This window comes from Myotis nattereri (genome assembly GCF_964212035.1).
Source record: "Myotis nattereri genome assembly, chromosome: 9".
NCBI classification, from domain to species: Eukaryota; Metazoa; Chordata; class Mammalia; order Chiroptera; family Vespertilionidae; genus Myotis; species Myotis nattereri.
In genome coordinates this window covers 3,619,550-3,641,366 of record NC_138084.1, presented here as the reverse complement: position 1 = coordinate 3,641,366, position 21,817 = coordinate 3,619,550, and the positions used below count along the sequence as shown (strand labels likewise).

Below are 21,817 nucleotides of genomic sequence, written 5' to 3'. Positions count from 1 at the left end.
TTGAAATTTCTATTTTCATTGACTTCAGATGAATATTTAGAATAGCTTAACCAATGCACCTTCTACTGTGTGAACGAGGGAAATCAAGGCGCAACGCGATGGAACATTTAAATTATGACCAGGGGTTGGCAGTCATCATTGGGAGCTGAAACCACACAAGGAAGCTAAGGAACGTCTAGGAAATGAGAAGGCGGGAGAGGGCAGGAGGGAGCCCATAAAACCTTTTAGGACCTCCCATGAGCCTTTCTCCCATTTGGAGAAAGTAGACTTGCAGTGAAACTCTTTTTCTTTTTTTAATCCTCACCTGAGGATATTTTCCCATTGATTTTTAGAGAGAATGCAAGAGAGAGGGAAAGACAGAGAGAAATATTGATGTGAGAGAAACACATTGATTGGTTGCCTCCTGTACACACCCCATCCAGGGCCCCTGGCCAGGGAGGAGCCTGCAACTGAGGCATGTGCCCTTGACCGGAATCAAACCCGGGACCCTTCGGTCCGCAGGCTGACACTCTATCCACTCAGCCAAACCCACTAGGGCCCTGCAGTGAAACTCTTGGATTGACCCCCTCCGTTCTTTTCTTAGCAATCCCCCTTTCCAGCTCCTTCTAGATCATAGACACTGGAGTGGGGGCGGGGGGGGGGGGGTTGGGAGCATTGATTGTCTTCCCCAGTGGAGGGCCTCTCTCTGCTCAGTCCCGGTGCTGGTGGCTAAGCACCCTGTGTCTGTGAACCCTGACCAGGACAAAGCCATTGCCTCCAGGTCCCACCATCAGCTCACCCCCACTCGCCGAGAATCCATTGAGTTCCCCATCGTCTTCAGTCTCTCTACTCATTACACAGGCTAGAGTGAGACTGCCTCTCAAGCAGAACCAAGATCCAAAAGTTCTATTTTATTTTAAATACTTTTATTGATTTCAGAGAGGAAGAGAGAGGTAGAAACATCAATGATGAGAGGGAATCATTGATCGGCTGCCTCCTGCACGCCCCACACTGGGGATCGAGCCCGCAACCCGGGCATGTGCCCTGACCGGGACTCAAACCCTGAACTCCCGGTTCATAGGTCAACACTCAACCACTGAGCCATGCTGGCTGGGCTAGAATTTTATTTTATAAAGTTTACTAGAGGCCCAGTGCATGGATTCGTGGCCTGCAAGGATCGGGCCAGAACTGGCTCTCTGACACCTCCCAAGGAGTCCCAGATTGCAAGAGGGTGCAGGGCCAGGCCGAGGGATCCCACTGGTGCACAATCAGGGCTGGGGAGGGACCGTGGGAGGGCTCCAGGGCGTGTCCGGCCCATCTCACCCATTCCTGATCGGCCATACCCCAGCAGCAAGCTAACCTACCAGTTGGAGCATATCTGCCCCCTGGTGATCAGTGTGCATCATAGCGACTGGTCAAATGGTCAAACAGTCGGACACTTAGCATATTAGGCTTTTACCATATAGGATTCCTTTTAGCTTGGAATCCCTCAGTTTTGCATTAGCGAACCTTTAGATCTGAAGCTGACTTTGAACTCACATAAATTATTGGTCAAACAAACTGATGTTTTTCATTTAACCAACAACTGCCCCGTGCTAGGGAGGGTAATAACGTCTAAACAGAGGCCTCCTCCAGGTTTTGCTCACATTTAGGACAGAAGGATACCCCTCTGGCTTCTTTCTGGTTCGGACAGACCCTGGGGAGCATCTCAGGGCTGATGTTCACTCATTCACCCAACGAGCATGCCTGAGTGTCTACCAGCTGCCAGGCCCGGGCCCCCACCTCTGCCTGAGCCCACAAGCCAGGCCAGGGAGGGCGGTGAGGAGTTCTGTGTCACCGGGAGGGCACGAGGCACCGTGGGGCAGGGGTGGACAGTGTCTCCTGCTCCCACGCCGCCCAGAAGGCCGCATGCCCTGCAGTGCACGCCGCACACGAGCAGGCGAGGAGCGGCACATCGCTAAGGCTGCAGCAGCCACTGCGTTCCAGCGTGAAAGCTGAAGTCTGCTTTAGTGGGGCCCCGGGGCGAGCCTGGTGAGCTTTGCCGCCAGCAGGCACGTGCCCACTGCTGGGGGGGGTGGCAGTGTGGGGGGGGGGGGGCCAGGGGGGAGGAGATACTCAGGGAAGGTAATCCCAACGCCAGTGTTTCTGAGATGCCAGATACTGGTGCCTTGTGTGTGCTTATTTTCCCGTGTTTATTCCTTTTCCCTTTGGGGGATGGGTGAGCCGGCCAGCGGTGGTGTTGGCATGTCACGGGGAAGGCCAGGGAATGGAAGCTGCCGGGTTCCTGGACTGTGGGAAGTGGGGGAGGCAGGACGGGGCAGAGGGAGGCGCGGGGCCAGGATGCGGTCCCAGCAGAGGCCTGGCCAGCCCCCGGGGGCTCTGGAGCTGGGTGCCCTGCAGGGGTGTCCTGCATCGGGGTGAGAGGGCTGTCCCCCTCAGCTCTCCCTGTGTCGTCGGTGGCTGCAGGCCGCCACGGAGGAGGGGGGACCCTCCCAGAGAGGGGCGCAGTGGGGAGCTGGGCGTCACCCACACTCCTCCATCCTGAGGCCGGGCAGGGGGGCACGCCACACGTGTGGGCAGAAGCTAAGTGTCTGTGTTAGTGTCTGGGGCCCAAAGGCAAAATTCAGCCTCTGGCAGGACACCCACGGGGGATGGAACCCGCACTAGCCGTCCCCGCGAGCTGTGGGCGCGACCCCCGCCGGCGTGCAGGTGGCAAGCGGTTCCACGTGAGAGGCGAGAGGTGCTGGGTGCCGCCCTCCAGGCGGGCGTGGCGTGGGCTTTTCTCTGCAGCCAGGTGACCAGGCTGCGCAAACATGTCGCTTGGAAAGGACACGCCGCCTCCTTGCAGAGGCCCCTTCCGCCTGCGAGGGGGCGGCCTTGGGAGCTCGTCACTTCCGGTTGGACGTGGAGTCATTTCAGTATTTGCTTCTCTTTGGCCAAGGGGGGACCTAGCTACCCAGCGGGCGCGGGAGAGGCATGGAGTCTGCCCTGCCACCCCCTCTGTCCTGCGGGCATCTGCCCTGCCAAGGCAGCTGTCAAGGCCTTGGACCCTGGGTGGTCTCTTTAAGGTGCACTTCCATCCCTTTCCAATAGGGTGCGCCCTCCTGGAGACTGAAGCTCCTTCAGGACGCCAGGTCTGAGCCCATCTGAGGCCCAGCGGGGCATGGGCTTGTCGGCTCGCCCTCCCGGGCCTCTGGCCACCTCTCCCCGGGAGCCGCCTCCCCTCTGTGGCATCGGGGGCACCCGGACTAGCTGGGCCTGTCCACAGGTGCGGTGGTTGCTCCTACCCTCACGTCCCCAACATCCGGGGGCAAACCCAGCATAGCTGCCCCCTGGTACAGGTCATGTTCTAAGCCCATCAGCCTCTGTCTGTCACAATTCTTTTCCGTAATAATCGTGCAATGAAACAAAGAATACTAATAGCCAGAAGAGACAGTGAAAAAAAAATGTTATTAACTTTACACACAGAACCACACAAGCAAAACCACAGAACGAAATAAAATATTTCAAAGCGCAACTGCTTGCTCAATCGTTTTTTTTCTACCTTACCGTTTGAACTTGGGTCCTTTGGCGATAGCCCGATATAAAATATTTTATAGAAATAAATGTCCAGTAAACAAAATTTTCCCAAAAAAATCAGCCAAATGTATAATCTAGGCAACTACAAAATTGTGCCACAGACATAACTTTTTTTTTTAATTTTTCTTTAGTTTTAAAAGTTAATCACTTAAAACTCAAAAATTTCCATTTAAGACTACTATTCAAATTCAGGGAAGTATTTCATATATAAAATGAAATGTTCGCTCACCAAGCACAAATGCACCTGAAACACGGGAAGAGCTCCACGGGGCCACATAACATGACATAATGGACATCATTCGCGTTCAGGTTCCTTATCTTTCCAATCGCTGTGCTTTCGTTGTTTATTTTGAATCCATTGTGTAGAGGCAGGAATATGTCGGACCACAGGCATGACAGTCCAAAGTGAGCTGGTCTGATTCTGAATCTTTGTAAACTTATTATTTTTTTTTAATCCTCACCGAGGACATTTTTTCATTGGTTTTTAAAGAGAGTGGAAGAGAGAGAGAAAGACAGAAACACCTGTGGTTCCGAGCCTTGGGCTCTGTGACCTTCCACATGAGCTTATGGGGTGGGCCACAACATTAGTCACAAAGAAACAGAATTTCCGGAGGATGAGGCCCGGAAATCAGGATTTTAAAAAGATTCCCAGGTGATTCTAATGTGCAGGCAGCCAAGGTTGAGGACCACTGCTCTAGGCGATGCTGGAATCACACCGACCTCTTGTCTTTGGTTTCTTTTGGGGATCCACAGCCTGCTGCTCTAGAAAGTGACTGCGTGCCCTCGCTGGGGTGGCTCAGTGGATAGAGCGCCGGCCTGCGGACCAAAGGGCCCCAGGTTCGATTCCAGTCAAGGGCAGGCGCCTGGGTTGCAGGCTCCTCCCCAGCCCCGGCCCTGGTTGGGGCTCATGCAGGAGGCAACCAGTCGCGATGTGTTTCTCTCTGTCTTTCCCTCTCTCTCCCACTCTAAGAATCCATGGAAAAATATCCTCGAGTGAGGACTCAAACAAACAAACAAATAGGAAGTGACTGCGCATTTGAGGTGCCTGGAAGGTCTACCAAGGATCCTGTGCTCTGGGCCACGGTCCCGTCCACGCGTGGCCAGGAGCTGTGACTGGGCCTAGTGTCTGGCTCTGTCTGTGGAGCCCACAGTTACCCTCCAAGGTCACTCAGCTATTGGCAGGGACAGGCTTCCGTGGAGTCAGGTCAGGCCCCTCAAATCATGTGTGGGAACTACCAGCCCGCGTGGCTCCGGCCTCTGGGGCTGCAGTAACCTCTGCTCGCCCCCGGGGGAAGCTCTAGGATCGCCGATTTCCTCTCCTAGGAGGGCGTTAGTAGTTTCCCCGTTTCCACGTGGCCTTTTCCACTGGGAAAGCTCTCAGCCCACAGGCCAGGGAACCCATGCGGGGTTCTGCACGCCTCCAAGTATGTCCAACCCCATTCTCACGCAGCGGCTGGGGAGACCATCGTTCTGTGCGTGTGGACCCCGCAGAGCTGCGGAGTCAGGCTTCGGTCAGTTACGCGGAGGGAGAGGTCCAAGCGGGTGGATACGTATGAGGATCCTTCTTATTCGAAGCACATTTTTGGAAATGGTTTATTTCGTCACTTGCTCTCTCACTGTTGACATCTTACAGTATTTTGAAATTTTTCTTAGTCCTTGTTTAAACTCTGAGTGCAGAAACAGAGGAGAAAGTATCCCTCGCTTTAAAGCTTGCCACTAAAAGTTAACTGTTTTCATCATTTTGGTGAATAGTTTTCTGGTTTTCTCCAATAATTTGTTAAGGTTTTGCCCAATAGTCGCTTTAAATAAGTATGATTCAGATGGCATGTCTCTAAATGTCTGGCATTTGCTTTCACTATTCAGAACATTTTTTATCCCAAGATTTTGTAGCCAAGCTTTCTACTGAAAATTATGGTTCATTTATTTTCCAATTAACTTTTTATTAAAGTAGAATATTGGGGAGGTTAGGGTATGAGGTCACATTAGTAGTCATTTATTTTTTAATATTTAGTTATGCTATTTGTTGCTTGAGCCTTTATTTTTCCAGTGATTTCTGATACCAAAATTCCATAGTAGATGTTACATCCACTGCGGTCTGTTTCTGGACTTCCTCTGATGTGTAAATACATCTGCTACTACTGTGTTGACTATTGCTGCTGTGATAAAGTCTAATGTATGCTACTTGAAACACTGGGCAGCCCCTCACTCATGATCCTCTTTTTTTAAAGCACTTTGTTTATTATTAACTAGAGGCCCAGTGCATGAAATTCATGCACGGGTAGAGTCCCTAGGCCTGGCCAGCAATCAGGGCCGATCTGCGGGCTGACTGGCTGGACAATCGGGGGCCCCCACTGGCACCCGCCTTGGCTGGCCTGGAGCCTGCAGGCTGGGGCAGCTCCTGCATTGAGCATCTGCCCCCTTGTGGTCAGTGCGTGTCATAGCAACTGGTCATTCCACCATTTGGTCAATTTGCATATTAGGCTTTTATTATATAGGATTTCTAAATAAATTTGTAAACTCTTTTTAAAATTCTTCCAAAAGTAAATGGTTTTTCGTTTTGATTAATTACTCCATCAACTACCAAGTAATTGGAACACAATCAACGTTTTCAATACGATTCTATCTTTCTATCCAGAACCATGCTATGGATCGACATGCATACACATATTTTATGATGATTTCTTTACGAGTATAATGATTTTTCTCAAACTTCTTTGTATAATTAATCACAGGTATTCTATACATAGTTATTTAGGGCTGCAATTGTCAGATTGTCAGTGGGATCCATCTTTTTCATTATATCTTTTAATTTATTTATTTCCCAACGTTTGCCAACACCTAGGCATGATCCCATCCCCTGCCCCTCCCCCCCCCCTCCATTTTTCCTGGATTAGCAGTCCGTTCCTGGAATTCCTTAAAACTGGGTCACTTTTATGAAGGTGTCTTGCTGGTCTGCTTTTCTTGAGCCTTTTCTCCTGGAACAAACACAATGAAAATAGCAAACAAACACAAAGCATTAAAAAACATATATGTTGTGTATTCTTTAGAGCAAGCTAATCCTTGACCCACCTTGGCCCCTTTGATGAAAACCATGGCCCCTACCCTGAGGATCTGAGTAAATGTTATGAAGAAAGTGGCCACGTTCCCAGGGCAGGATCCGGGAAGGCAGCTTGCACACATGACATTGGCCAAAGGGACTTGGAAAAGGCAAGGAAAGTATGCAAAACCTTACAAAAAGTCCGTCCCGATCCTCGACCGTCTACCATGCCAACATCTGCCACCCCTTTCCTCTTCGCTCAGCACTCGCATCCCCAGTGATGACCAGACGGTCTGACTGTCAAAGGCAGCCCTCCCTCCCTGAGAAATGGGCATCTGGGGGGGGGGCGGGGGGTGAGGGGGGCTCTGTCCTCTCCGTGACTCCCTCATATTCTTTAGGGACCAGGGCGTCCGCGTCCTCCAGGAGCCAGCCATCCAGAGAGCTCGCTGCACTCACGGGGCCCAGGGCTGCCAGGGGGCTGAGATGAGAATCTGGTGTTTGGATCTGTGCATGGTTGTGAAACACCTTCAAGTGGGGGTGTCACACTAGGGCCTACGGGTGCAGGCTGGGCAGAGCTGGTCTGTGTGGCCTGGGAGCCTTGGGGGAGTCAGGTCACTGCGGGCAGGGACAAGGCGTCGACCCAGTGGAAACCGTCCTGGTCTGAACCCGCCTGGAGGATGGTGGCCCGTTTTGTTTTGCCTTCCCCCTCACAGACCCGTGGCACAAGCTCCCCTAAGAGCCAGCCCGCGGTCACTCACTCTTTTTCCACGTCCTGGATGGAGTCGGGCAGCGGCTGATTCCTGGTCTCAGGAAGGAAGAAGACGATAATGCTGGGGACGAAGGAGGAGACGGCATAGAGGATCCAGGGCAGGTGGGGAGAGTACACCACCAGGATCATCAGGAGGGGGGCCATGGCCGCCCCGATATTACCAGCCATCGCAACGATTCCTGAAGCTGTGGCCCTTGGCGTGCAAACAGCAATGCAAAAGTCATCTGGTCAAAACCCACACATGTCATTTGCGATCTCTCATTTCGCTTTGACTGTGGGAGACAGCACAGCAGTGTTTAGGTCCCGAAGGTTGACAATATACGACTCCGTCTCAAATACTCTCTCTTATTTGCTTGCAATGTTTTCCGGTACACAAGTGCATCAAGCCATTTTCATTATTTAAAAAAATATTCTCACCCATAGCACCTACCTTTTGGTGGTTCAGGAGAACATGTGAGATGATATGATACATTAAAAGACTGAACCCAGCGCCTGGCAAAAAGTCAGCCGTAAATAAACCTTACCTATAAATTATTGTTGCTAGCCCGGGCGGCATGGCTCAATGGTTGAGTGTCAACCTATGAACCAGGAAGTCACGGTTTTATTCTCAGAGCACATGCCCTCATTGTGGGCTCAATGCCCACTAGGGGGCATACAGAGGGCAACCCATCAATGATTCTCTCTCATCATTGATGTTTCTCTCTCTCTCTCTTTCCCTCTCCCTTCCTCTCTAAAATCAATAAAAAGATTTTTTAAATAAATTGTTGCTGTTTTAATGGCTTGTTTTGATGACTCATCAGTCTAGTTTGCTTCCCACTGTAAATGTTCACTAGCCGGGAAAGGCCTGCTTGACCCTGGTGGGGCTTCGGCGAGTCGTGTACCTGATGACGGTGGGGATTAGCTCGTTTCCGTGGGCCAGAGAGCACATGATGGCCGCAGACGAAAATCCCACTCCCAGCGTCGACAGAGCCACGCGGAGGGTCTGCATGTCTGCAGAGGAAGACCAGGGAGACTCTGGGCACCTGAGCTGAGGGACCACCTTTCCCCAATCACTAGTGGAAAACATGCTGCTGAAGGCGCTCGCGTGGGCTACACATGTTGTAGAGGAAGCACACAGAGGCACAGAATACAGAGGAGGACAGCGGAGAAAGATGACTCATCCATACGTCGTCATCATCTTTTAAAAGCTGAGTTCTTGCATCACCTCTCCCTACTTATCAGAACTTCGCCAAAGACGAAGAGGGCAACTGCAGACCAGCAAGAGTTTGCCGTCATTTATTCTGTCCCGAGTCTCCTGCCTTTCTGGATGACGTGGGACTGTGACATGAGCAAGTACTGAGGGAGGCAAGACTCGGCAATGTCCTCAAAGAGTTCAAAACCCGGTGCCTATGCCACATGGGCACGGAGCGTCAGCAGCGCTGGAGTAGAGGGCGATGAGAGGGCAGGACTCGTGTCGGTGGACACGCTGGAGGGTGGCGTGGTCTAGCATAATGTTTGAAGACTCGAGAATAAGGACCGCGTTAGGTGACAGAAGTAGCCAGGCTTTGGAAACCTCTGAAAGGACACTTTGGAGCCAGTTGTCTACTCAGCTTAAAACAGAACACCATCTCATGAGAGCGTTACGTCGGAGTGGGCTGACACTCGAGGTGAGGGAAGCCCTCGGTCTGGGACCCTGTGAAATACGTCACATACTCTTCACTGGTGTTAGTGAATGTGGGACCCCTGGCGCCCCTCTCCGTGACATGTGGTCATTGAGTTTAGTGAGATCGAGTCTCAGAGAGGCTCTCACTGCTTGGAGCCTGTTCCTGGCGTCCACTCCTCTGCTTGAAGCCGGGGGGCCTCCCCGGGGGCAGCTGTGACACACGGGTGCACAGACGGAAGTCGGGAGTGGGCGGGCCTGACGCTGGAGTCATAGAAGGAGCCCAGACAGAGGGAGGGAGAGCGCTGTGTCGGCACATGAGACACAAATACCGCCGTTTCCAGCTGCACGTGTGATTGGCCAAGGGCAAGGCGTCATGGCTCTCGTAGAGAAATGGTCAGGAATGAATGACACCAATCCCTGGGCACTTCTCAGTGTCAATGAAGGCAGCCTGGTATCTGAACGGACCTCTGTGCCCTCTGACTCCTCCCCAGCCACCTGCTGGCAGGCTCTGTCCTCAATCCTGAGATTGCTTTGGGGAAGCCACTAGAAAACATTCTCCCTTTCCGTCTGGCCTCACAGAGGTGTGAGGAGGTTCCCCAGGAAAAGGGGGGAGACAGTTCCATTCTTCAACCTGCGCCCCTTTCTCACCTTGAGGCACAAACGTGATGGCCAGGATGAAGCCCCCCAGCAGGAGCAGGAAGAGCATCTGGCTGAGCCTCCGGCCCAGGCGATTCATGGCCAACAGTGCGACGTAATTGGCCGGGAGGGTGATGGCGCCAAAGAGAACCTGGAACAGGAACACGTTGCTCCCCAGGTACTGGACGTGCAGGCTCAGGCCGTAAAACGGTATGACGTTTGCAAATCTGTGGTGAGCAAAAGAAGAAAGATAGATGGCTTCAGGTTTAGAGCCTGCAAATGATGGTGAGAAATATTGTCAGCCAAGCAGCCGGCGGTTGGTGAGAAAGAATGAAGGCATCGTCCGGCCGTGGTGGCTCAGTGGTTGAGCGTCAACCTCTGAACCAGGAAGTCAGGGTTTGATTCCCAGTCAGGGCTCGATCCCAGTGTGGGGCATGCAGGAGGCAGCCGATCAATGATTCCCTCTCATCATTGATGTTGCTCGCTCTCTCTCTCTCCCTCTCCCTTCCCCTCTGAAATCAATAAAAATGTTTTGTTCTGTTTTAAAGAATGAAGACATGGTGGGTTCTGTAGAATATGTCTTTGCAGGGTCATGATTTTAAAACGTCATAAAATATTGTATGCTGATGGGGCTCATAATTGTTATAAGTGTTTCAGGAGGTGGCGAGTGTTGTGCTTGCGGGTACGTGGTGGGGCCTTCGAGGGTTTTCCAGTCCTTTCTACATCCCGATCTGGGTGTAGCTGCTTATTTACATGTGTACATACTCGTAGAGCGGTGTTGCTTGTGTGGTTGACTGTGTGTAGCTTTACCGAAATTACCATAGAAACAAACAAGGGAAGAAACTTAAAGTCAAAACCTGTGCCACGACTGAGGTTCCCAGCCTCGGTTCCCATGATGAGCCCGGTGGGGCCATGTGACAGACAGCACTCGTCATTGGGCAGTCAGGTCCGTGTCCGCCTTTGCATAGCTCTCCGACTGTCTCTAATCAAGGCAGTATTCCCTGCGCCTTCCTCGTGTGTTATCCCGACCCTGTTCCCAGGCACGGTGTGTCCTCTGAGGGCCACGGGGCCCCGCCTGCGCTACTTAGCATTCCCTGCGCACGCTGGGAAGCCTACCGCACACAGGACAGGAGGCAGATCCTCTCACGCATGTTGGGCGTTCGGAACAGGTCGGACACGGGGGGTTTGGTCTGCGCGGCCTCCAGCTCCTCCTGCATGGTCGACCTCAAAACCTTCAACGACAGCAACAGCACCCCAGTCAGTCGGCACAGCGCTGTGGGCGGAGGGCAAGGTGGACCCCTCCCCTCTCTGTCTACGGAAAATACGGCCACACGGATGCACGGACAGAGGGAAAAGGTTGGGGAAGGGGAGTCAGGGAGCTCAAGAGGCCTTGAGGAAATTGTGGAGCCACCAAGACATTAGGCATGAGATTCGACGGGGCTGCACGACGTCCGAAACCGTGTGCACGTTAGACATTCAGGTTGGGGAGGGCAGCGAGGCAGGTACGCGGGTCGTGGCCCAAAGCCCCACTGATGCCAGATGGACAGGAAAGACCCGGGAGCTGAGCGTAGGGCTCGGCTGGCCGGCCTCTGCACACACTGTTTGTCTCGGGGGGAAGAAACATTTCCTGAGTCTATTTTAGTTTCTCACTTAGTCTCAGACGGAAACACAAAAGACCCTAAATAGTCACAGCACTTTTTGAGCATAAAAATGCTGGAGGCATCATATGTTCTGATTTCAATATACATTACAAAGCTCCAATCACCAAGAATGTGGTACTGGTATAAAAATAAACATGTAGGCCAAGGAAACAGGATAGAGAGCCCAGCAATAAACCCATGCGGACCCAGTCGACTGATCTCTGATCGTGGCAACAAGAATTGACAATGGAGATAGAATAGTGTTGCCAATAAATGGCGCTGGGAAACCAGATATCCGCAGGCCAGGGCGTCACATTGGAAAGTTACCTGACACTGCCTGCACACAAAACTCAACTCCAAATGGGTTAAAGACCAACATGTAAGACCTGAGGCTGTAAGATTCCCAGAGAAAACTTCTTGGTATTGATCTTAGCAGTGAGTTCTTGGCTATGACACCGAGAGAACAGGCAACAAGCAAACATAGACGAGTGGGACTACAGCCAACGGAACACCTTCCGCACAGCGAGGGACAATTAACAAAATGGAAAGGCGCCTGCGGAACGGAGGAAATATTTACAAACTGTGTGTGTGATAAAGGGTTCATGTCCAAAATACACAGGGAGCTCCTACCATTCAAGAGCCAAACAGCCAAATAACTCAACTTAAAAACGGGCATGCGAACGGAACAGACATTTCTCCAAAGACGACATACAAACGGCAAACAGGTCCATGGAAAGGTGCCCATCGTCAGCAATCGTTCCGGAAACTCAAGTCAAAACCACAGTGAGGTAGCACTTCACACCAGTTAGGACGGTTATTAAAGAGGCAGTAAGAGTTGGCGAGGGCATGGAGGGTAGGATACCCTGTGCCGTGTTGGAGGGAATGTGAAATGGCGTAGCCACTAGGGAGACAGCATGGAGGTTCCTCAAAACATTAAAATTAGAACTATCATAGGATCCCATAATTTCTCTTCTGGGCATCTCTCCAAAAGAGCTGTGAAGAGGATCTTGAAGAGAGATTTGCACACGCGTGTTCATTAGAGAACTAGTCGCAAAAGCCAAGCCATTGGAAACAACCTAACTTCCCATCAATAGACAAGGAAAATGTGGTAAAAAGGATATCATTCATTCCTAGGAAACCCTGCCCTGGCCGGTGTGGCTCAATGGAAAGAGCGTCGGCCTGAGGACTGAAGAGTCCAGGATTCGATTCCGGTCAAGGGCACATGCCCAGGTTGCGAGCTCGATCCCCAGTAGGGGGTGCGTAGGAGGCAGCCAGTCAATGATTCTCTCTCATATTGATGTTTCTATCTCCCTCTCCCTTCCCCTCTGAAATCAATAAAAATATTTTTTTAAATATATTTTATTGATTTTTTACAGAGAGGAAGGGAGAGAGATAGAGAGTTAGAAACATCGATGAGAGAGAAACATCGATCAGCTGCCTCGTGCACATCTCCCACTGGGGATATGCCCGCAACCCAGGTATATGCCCTTGACCGGAATCGAACCTGGGACCTTTCAGTCCGCAGGCCGACGCTCTATCCACTGAGCCAAACCGGTTTCGGCAATAAAAATATTTTTTAAAGAAAAGGAGGTCCTGCCATTTGCTGCAACATAGCTAGCCCTGAGGACATCATGCTAAGTGACCCCTACACAAGCTCTGTCACGGTGAGTGACTGCCTCTGCGGGGGCAGCACCTGCGCCCAATTCTTCCAGCAGCTGCATAGTCCCTGGTGTTCACTCAAACAGCGCTGACAGCCCTTGGGGACCAGGGACGTTGGGTAAAATGACAAGGATTCCCGCCCTTCGTTCATCGCATGGACACCATCCAGGGCACATACGTGTCAGCTCATGTCTTCCCTGCACCCCATAACCAGCTCCCTTTAGGTTGTTCACCTCCATGGTGAGGGTGTCTCCAGCATTCTTTCTTCCATTCATGTGAGCAGCTTTTCTAAGTTCCTTTAAGCCCTCCTCCGGTTTGTTGGCGATAATCAGCCACCGAGCAGACTCCGCCAACCACCTGGTCAGAGAGGACGATAGGGGAGCAACCACGGCTCGCTTGCCAATTTCCCACATCCTTGGTCCTGCAATGCCTCTCCCTCCCCCTCTAATACCTACCTCCTGCCTTGTTATACCGGGGAATGGGGACTTAGGTCCTCCTGTACCGAAACTAGGAAACTGGGAGGATGCCCTCTCCACGCAACACACCTTCACGGCTGGGGATATAGAGTAGGAGTCATATTGGGCCCCCCCTCCATCCCAGGGAATAGAATTCGTTTTAGCAAATAACAAGGCTGTGCCTCGTTGCATGCTGTTAAACTGTAAATGCGAGTAACTGTCAAGTGTAACTACATCCCGTGCGATCTTTTGGACATACACGAAAATACATTTCTTATTTGGCATTTTACTTGCATGAGACACCCTTTATTTCACCAGGTTTGGAAACGAAAATGCAGACCTCTCAGATGAATAGAAATTATATATAAACAATGCATCATGTTTAGGGTCAGCGTACACCATGCAACGTTTGGGATGTTATACAAAAAGGAATGTTGCTTATCTGAAATTCACTTTTTTTTTTTCCTTTTTGAAATTCAAATTTAACAGAGTGTCCTTGGTTTACCTGGCAACCCTGCCTGTCCTGACCCCCGGATTGTGCACAAGGCACAGATCAGGAGAGCACATGCTCAAGTGTTGACTAAGGACCTGGCCACGTTCTGTGTCCTTACTCTGTGAGCCCACACCCCTGGGTCCTTAAGACAAAGGAAGAGAGACAACTGATACCTCGAAGAAAGAAACAAGACAAATAGCGGTAGAGAGTACACCAGCTGGAGGGTGTGCCAGTCACGGATGGCGAAGGCCATTCCTCCCAGGAGCAACTGCCCCACGCAAGCAGCACCGATGGTCGTAGTCATCCCCAGGGCTTGGAACCGGGGTGCCGTCCACTCCATAACTGAAAGGAAACACACACAGGGTTTTGACTTCAAACAAAGTTTGGATTCCATGTGCCGCGCCAGCACGGCGAAGGGTGAACCTGAGGCGAGGCGGTGAAGGATTAAAGAAAAGACAGACAAGAGAATACAGCTGGGGCTTGGTGGATCTCCCGTGCCTGGATGAGGACACAGAAGACCCAGCCTGCAAGCCGATGCTTTATTTTATAGTCTGATTAAAACAAGGGTAGATGAACATGTATACAAATGTTCTTGTTTTGGCAACACTTGCTGCACCTCCCACAGCCCATGAACTACTTAGGAAGGAATTAGGGAGGGCTACAAGGTCAGGCTTAATTATGCTAGGAGAGCTCTGCCCTCCAGGCTGGGACTTGTTTGTGGCCCTGCCCCAGGTCAGCCCGAGGCTTGACCCTAGAGCGGCTCCCTACAATTCCAGAGTCAAAAGTAGGGCTTGAAAAATGTCAAAGACCCAACGTTTGTACTCACTGAGCACAGAGCTGTTGTTGAGGATGCCCATGGTGGAGAAGCCGGCCAAGAAGCGCAGCGCGCAGTAAGCGAGGAGCAGGGGCACAAAGGCCGCACAGGTCTCGGCGATGGCGAGCGCGAGGGAGCACCATCGGAGAATCAGCCTCCTCCCGAACCTGAGGCACAGGGACAGGTTAGATGTGGGCATGATAACAGCCTGTCGCAAAAATCATCACAAAGAAGGCTTCTTCTGATGCTAAGGTGACGTTTCAGTAAGTGAAAGTTTGCACTTGAAACCAGAAAGAATCAACAATACTAGCAGATTATCTCAGAAGCAGCCCTCCTGTTTGCAAATAGATACTGAGTGCAGCAAAGCGGATTCTCCAATCTGTTGCCAGGGGAACTTTGAGATCAATGAAACCGTGTAAGACAGCTGCAACACCATAGTCCTCTTTTAGCCCAGGTTTTGCTTTGCGTGGTTTCAGTCACCCACGGTCAACCGCAATCCAAAAATATTAAATGGAGAAAGAAGAACAAAGTTGGAAGAATCACGCTACCTGACATCCAACTATACTACAAGGCCATCGCAATCAAAACAGCATGGACTAGCATGAAAACAGACATCTAGGGCAATGGAACAGAATAGAGAGCCCAGAAATAAACCCACGCCTATATGGTCAATTAATATTTTACAAAGGAGGCAAGAACATACAATGGAGTAAAGATAGTCTATTCAATAAATGGTGCTGGGAAAATTGGACAGATCCATGCAAGAAAATGAAACTAGACCACCATAATACATCATATACAAGAATAAACTCAAAACAGATTAGACTTAAATGTAAGACTCGAAACTATAAAACTCCCAGGAGAAGACACAGGCAGTGAAATCTCAGACATTCCTCGTAAGTAATACTTTGATATATCTCCTCCAGCGAAGGAAACAAAAGGAAAAATAAATGAGACTCCATCAAACTAAAAAGCTTTCTGCAGAGGAAACTATCAACAAAATGAAAAGACAGCCTACTGAATGGGTGGACATATTTACCAATAATACATCTGATAAGAGTTCACATCCAAAATGTATCAAGAGCTCATGTGCGGGGCCCAGAAAGCCGCAGGACAGCGTAACCTGTCATACGTGCTTCTCACGGAGAGTGATGCATGGAGATGCCCCCGAGCCAAGGGGCTGTGACCAGGGACACTCACCTGTCTGATAAGTGGCCGTAGATGGCCCCTCCCACCAGCATGCCCACCATGAACGAGAACTTGGCCATTGATTTCAGCGTCTCAGCTTCACATACCAGGTCCCACTGGAAGGGAAGGAAACCATCTCAGCAGAGCTTCACAGCGCCTGTTCCCCTCAGCTGAGACCTGATTGAAACAGCTTCTGGGACTTGCATGTGTCGATACAGAACAGCCTTCTTCCTCTGCAGCGGCCTCTCCAGCTGCCTTTCCAGCTGCTTCTCCAGCGGCCTCTCCAGCAGCCTCTCCAGCTGCCTTTCCACCTTCCTCTCCACCTTCCTCTCCAGCTGCCTCTCTGGCTGTCCTTTCTTATCAGATCTCAGCTTAAACATAACTTCCTCTGGGAAGCCTCCTCTAAACCTGTTGGCTATATGAATGCCTTGGTTTATTTCATACTCAGTAGTTCTCAATCTTGGCTCCATTGTACAATCGTTTGAGAAGCTTTAAACTTACTTCCCTGGCTGGTTTGGCTCAGTGGATAGAGCATCAGCCTTTGGACTGAAGGGTCCTGGGTTCGATTCTGATAAAGGGCACATGCCCAGGTTGCAGGCTCAATCCCCAGTGTGGAGCATGCAGGAGGCAGCTGATCCATGATTCTCCCTCATCACTGATGTTTCTATCTCTCCCTCTCCCTTGCTCTCTAAAATCAATAAAAATAGATTTTAATAGCCGAAACTGGTTTGGCTCAGTGGATAGAGCGTCAGCCTGCAAACTGAAAGGTCCCGGGTTCGATTCCGGTCAAGGGCATGTACCTGGGTTGCAGGCACATCCCCAGTGGGAGATGTGCAGGAGGCAGCTGAACGGTGTTTCTCTCTCATCGATGTTTCTAGCTTTCTATCTCTCTCCCTTCCTCTCTGTAAAAAATCAATAAAATATATTTTAAATATATATATATATATATTTTTTTTTTTTAATAAATAAATTTACTGATGACAGAATGTCACCACAGACTTTCTCACACGGCTGTTTCAGCCGTACAGTCTGTGGTTGGAGGACCATCAGCTTCCCAGATGTTTCTAATTTTCAAGCAAGGCTGGGCATCGCGGAGCTTGCACAACATTGTAAACACATCACATACATGAATTGCTCCACCTTCAGTCTTCCTATTTAAAACAAAGCTATGCACTAGCAAGGTCACGGCTAATTTGGAGTTCATCACGCTCAGTAAGCATGCCGGAGTCTGGCATGGAATGGAGTCATTCACATGTGCTGAAGGAAGAAGGAACGAGCCCCTACCTGGTGACATCACCCGCTTATCCCTCAACTCCCAGACCGCGGACCTCTCACCTCGGTCACGATGGTGGAGGAGAAGGCGCTCCGGTCATACACCCAGCCGTCCACACAGGGCTCCGTGGCCGGCTCGCTCGCGTTGGCCAAGGTTCCGTTCGGGTGAAGGAGCTGCCACTGGGGGTGGAGGAAGCGGCGGCACTTCTCCGGCCTCCGGTCCGAGTCCAGCGGGATGGAGACCCGCAGCAGGGCGTCCGGCCCGAGGGCCCCCGAGCCGTCGGCCCAGCCGCTGGTGTTGTCGAGGATGGGGACCCAGCAGCGGTGCGCGGGCGCCGCGGCCGTGAAGTTCTCCAGGAGGATGTGCGGGAACACCAGGAAGCAGGACAGGCAGAGGAGCACCAACTGGAGGAGCTGGAACCGGCCCAGGCCGCCCACCGCGTCCAGCAGCGTATGAAAGGCCATCGAGGGGCGACAGGCGAGCCCCGAGGGGAGACAGGAGGACTGTCGTTAGAAAAGTTCAAAGAGGGAAGAGCCTTCCTTTCGGGGGGCACATGGAGTGTGCCCCGATCCGGACCCCGCGCTCTCGCTCTCCGCAACGGGCCCAGCAGCACTCCCTCCAGGTTGTCTGAGGATGGCCGGCTGCTGTTTTCCTGAAAGTTAAAGAGGAATGATTCGCTGAGATATTGCCATCGGCTGGCAATCCGCACCGTGTCAAGGTCTACGTGGTGAAGAGGGATTTCATCAGCAGTGCCCCGAGGCAGCACCGGACTCTGCCCCCCGCCTCTGCGCACAAATAAACAAACCCATCGCGGCTGGCAGACCTCACACGTCACGGGGGGGACTCCGCAGGGAGATGCTTTCTATGTTTCCTGTGAAACGTACTGAAAGGAAGTGCTTGGCTTGCATTTTGATGAAAAGAGTTCATGAAAACCATCCTGAGTTCAGTTAAAGCAAACGAAACGTGGCGCAACCCTTCCCTCGGGGCGGTGACGTTCTGCTTCGAGTCCAAGCAAGCCACGAACTCGCTTTGACAATAAGTTACTCAGAATGGGCAGAGTGGGCAGTGTTGGGGGGCGGAGGGCGGAGCCAGTGGTAAGAGGCTTATTTTTGCAGCTTATTGACTCATCCAGAGAGCACTTGTGAGCTCGCTTTCTGTTCTGGGAATGCAGCCATGTGCAGGACAAGGTCTTCACGGCTCTCACGCTGCAGTGAGTAGGGAGAGGCAGGTAAATGACTACCCTTCAATATTGTAAAACATACGGTAAGTGCATGTGCACAGTGGAAGAACTGAAGAGAAAATATTGCGGGGGGGGTCTCCTTTGTTAGTACTAAACCTTCCATTAAAAATTCTTTTTTCCCCCGGGCGGCATGGCTCAGTGGTTGAGCATTGACCTATGAACCAGGAGGTCACGGTTCGATTCCAGGGAAGGGCGCAGGCCTGGGTTGCGGGCTTGATCCCCAGTGTGGAGCGTGCAGGAGACAGCGGATCAGTGATTCTCTCTCATCATTGATGTTTCTATCTCTCCCTCTCCTTCTTCCTTCCTCTCTGAAATCAATAGAACTATTTTACAAAAAAAAAAATTCTTTTTCTGAAGGCTTATTGATTCAATTCACTCTTTAAAATGCACAACGCCGTGGGCCTTAGGCATTCTGAGTTGTGGATCCATCAACCCTCTGTCATTCCAGAACATTTTCGTCACCACAGAAGAAACCTGTACTCATCAGGAGTCACACCCCCACCCCCACCTCCTATCGATAATATCGACATCTTCAAAGATCTACCTTTTAATTACATTGATTTTCTATATTGATTCCCTGTTTTCAATTTCATGGGTTTCTGATTTAATTTTTATCTTTTCTTCAGTTTATTTTTACTTAATTTGCTCTTTTTCTAATTTCTTAAAATGAAAGCGTGGCTTAATGATTTTAGATCTCTCTTTTTGTCTAATATATGCATTTGATGCCGTACATTTCCCTCAAACATGACTACACAACGTCCCCCAAACTTTCATAAGCTGCATTTTCAATTTCATGTAGTTCAAGGTATGTTTAAGTTACTCTTGAGAGCTCTCCTCTGACCCGTGTGTTATTTAGTAGTGTGTTGTGTAATCTCCGAGTGTTTGGGGACAGTCCCGCTATGATTTCCTGGTTGATTTCCAGTTAAATTCCATCGCTGTGTGAGAGCGTACATTATATAGTATCTATATTTGAAAACGGCTAAGGTGTGTTTTATGGCCCAAAATATCTTGGTGAATGTTCCACATGAACTTGAGAAGAATGTGTGTTCTGCTATTGTTGAATGAAGCGGTCCGTACATGTTAATTATACATTTGGTTGAAGGTGCTGCTGAGTACAACTACGGCCTTAGATTCTCTGCCTGCTACGTCTATTTCTTCTAGAAGGCTATTGAAGTCTGCAACTGTAATAGTGGATTCGCCTATTTCTCCTTGCCGTTCTATCGGGTGTCTTGTGTTTTTTAATATATATTTTATTGATTTCAGAGAGGAAGGGAGAGGGAGAGAGAAATGGAAACATCAATGATGAGAATCATTGATCGGCTGCTTTCTGTATTCCTCCTACTGGGGATCAAGCCCACAACCCAGGCATATGCCGTTATAGGGAATCGAACCATGGCCTCCTGATTCATAGGTTGATGCTCAATCACTTTTTACCTCACATATTTTGATGCTCTGCTGTTTGGTTCATACACGTTAAGGGTTGTTATGCTTTCTTGGAGAATTCTCCAGTTCTTTTCTCCCTGATCTTCATGTTTCTTAATCTCTATTGCTCTATCTTCACAGCCATTCTTTTTTGAGACACTTAGTAGATTTATCACTTCAGCAATTGTGCTTTTCAAGCTACAAATTTTCAAGTGGTTCCTTTTATAATATCTGTCTCTCTATTGACGTATTTTATTTGACAAGTACTGCTTATCATGCCTTCCTTTAGTTCTCAAACCTGTTTTTGCAACATTTAATAACTGCTTTGGAGTCTTTATCTGCTAAGCCTAATGCCTGGGGAAACTTTGAAATGACAATAATTATCTAATTTTAGACCATTTCCATCACCCCAACAAGAAACACCATTGCTATTAGCATCCAATCCCAATTACCTCCATCCAAACTCTGGCAACCAATGATACAATTTCTGCCTGTATGCGTTTGTCTGTTCTTAAAAGAAATAAATCTCCTTGAAGCCTTTCCATTGATTTTGGTTTGATGTTTGTCCTTAATTTGGGGAAATGCTCAGCCATCATCACTCTAAATATTTCCACGACTCCTTCTCCATTCTTCTCCTTCTGGTAGTCCCATTACGCGCATACTACACCTTTTGTGCTTGTCCCCAGTTCTTGAATGCCCTGTTACATCTTTTCATTCTATTTTCTCTCTGTATTTCAGTGTGGAAGTTTGCTATTGACACATCTTCAAGCTTACAGATTCTTTTCTTAGCCATATTTAGTCTACCTTTGAAGCGTTCATTTCTATTAGAGAGTTTTTGATTTCTAGCATTTTCTTTTGGTTCCTTCTTAGAATTTCCAGGTCTCTGCTATATTACTTTCTGTTCTAGCATATTATCCACTTTTCCCTTTGGGGCCCTTTACATATTACTCATAGCTACAGTATTTTAAATTCCTGGTCTGATAATTCCAAATTCCACGGTATATCTGAGTCTGTCTCTGATGTTTGCTTTGTCTCCCGTGCATTGGGTAATCAGATTGAGGCAAGCAGGCCTTTAGTATGAGGTTCAATGTATTTGTATGTGTCAGAGGCTTCAATTTCCTCGAGTGTATTTTTTGTCTCTCCCCTACTGTCCTTGGTTCTTCTTATATGGAATCTCTAGCAAGTCCTTGTATGGAATCTGTGTCTTGCAGCTCTCTCCCTTTACTGTTATTGTCCCAGTTGATGTGATGGTTGGGTCCCGGGAAGGGAAACATTCTATAATATTACAAAGAATGTTTAAATTTCTTTTCTTTGTGCTGGGTGGACATCCCTGCACGGGGATCTTCAGCTGAGAGACAGAAACTCTAGAGGGGAGTGGCGCTGACTAATCACCTTTCTCCGTGTCAGACAAGACGTGGGCAATGCAGCTTCTCTCATGGTCTGGCCTGCCTTACAGAGCACGGAGCGAGAGCAGATATCCTGGCTGTGGGTAAAGCTTAAAATATTTACTTTGCTTCTCCTCCTGTTGAAGGAAGAAGGCATTTTTCTTTGATCTTCATACTGAGAACCTGGTGGGGCTCCACGAATGTGTGGGAGCCTCACTTTCCCAGAGTTTTTAAATCTCAAACTAGCCTCCACTGAGACTCTGATGACCTTCGATTAAGTCCAGGTGTTCCTGCCAGCACTGCTCCAGGGAAGCTGTGAGTCCCTGTCGCTCTCTGCCTCTCTAGTTTTGGGGGCAGTGGACGCCCTTGACCTCAATTCTCCCGTGGACCTAAGAGTAGTCGTTTCGCAGTGTATGTACTTCTGCCCTGGAGAAGTAATGCCTGTAACAACCCATAAAAGGTGAGGCATCCACTCACCTGCGATAAGACAGTAGCAACTGAACAACAAGAAGCCATGTCAGTCCACGGTGATTGCGTCACCCCGCCTGGGCATTGAAAGGTGGAGCCAAACCGGCTAGGGCTCTGACGTGCATGTTTAACTTAGAA

At 49.9% G+C, this 21,817-nt stretch overlaps 1 protein-coding gene across 1 annotated transcript; it reads right to left on the bottom strand.

Annotated features, from left to right (window-relative positions):
• Positions 1-5,567: 5,567 nt before the first annotated feature.
• Positions 5,568-17,628, bottom strand: LOC308525043 (organic anion transporter 7-like; the record flags this gene model as incomplete). The annotated part of the gene is made up of 10 exons (XM_081099742.1): positions 5,568-6,533; positions 7,354-7,557; positions 8,246-8,354; positions 9,655-9,869; positions 10,759-10,874; positions 13,175-13,298; positions 14,063-14,231; positions 14,716-14,870; positions 15,904-16,007; positions 17,227-17,628. The coding sequence occupies 10 exons, from the start codon at positions 17,626-17,628 to the stop codon at positions 6,473-6,475; spliced, it is 1,659 nt and encodes a 552-aa protein (XP_080955868.1). The 3' UTR covers positions 5,568-6,472.
• Between the last annotated feature and the right edge of the window lie 4,189 nt (positions 17,629-21,817).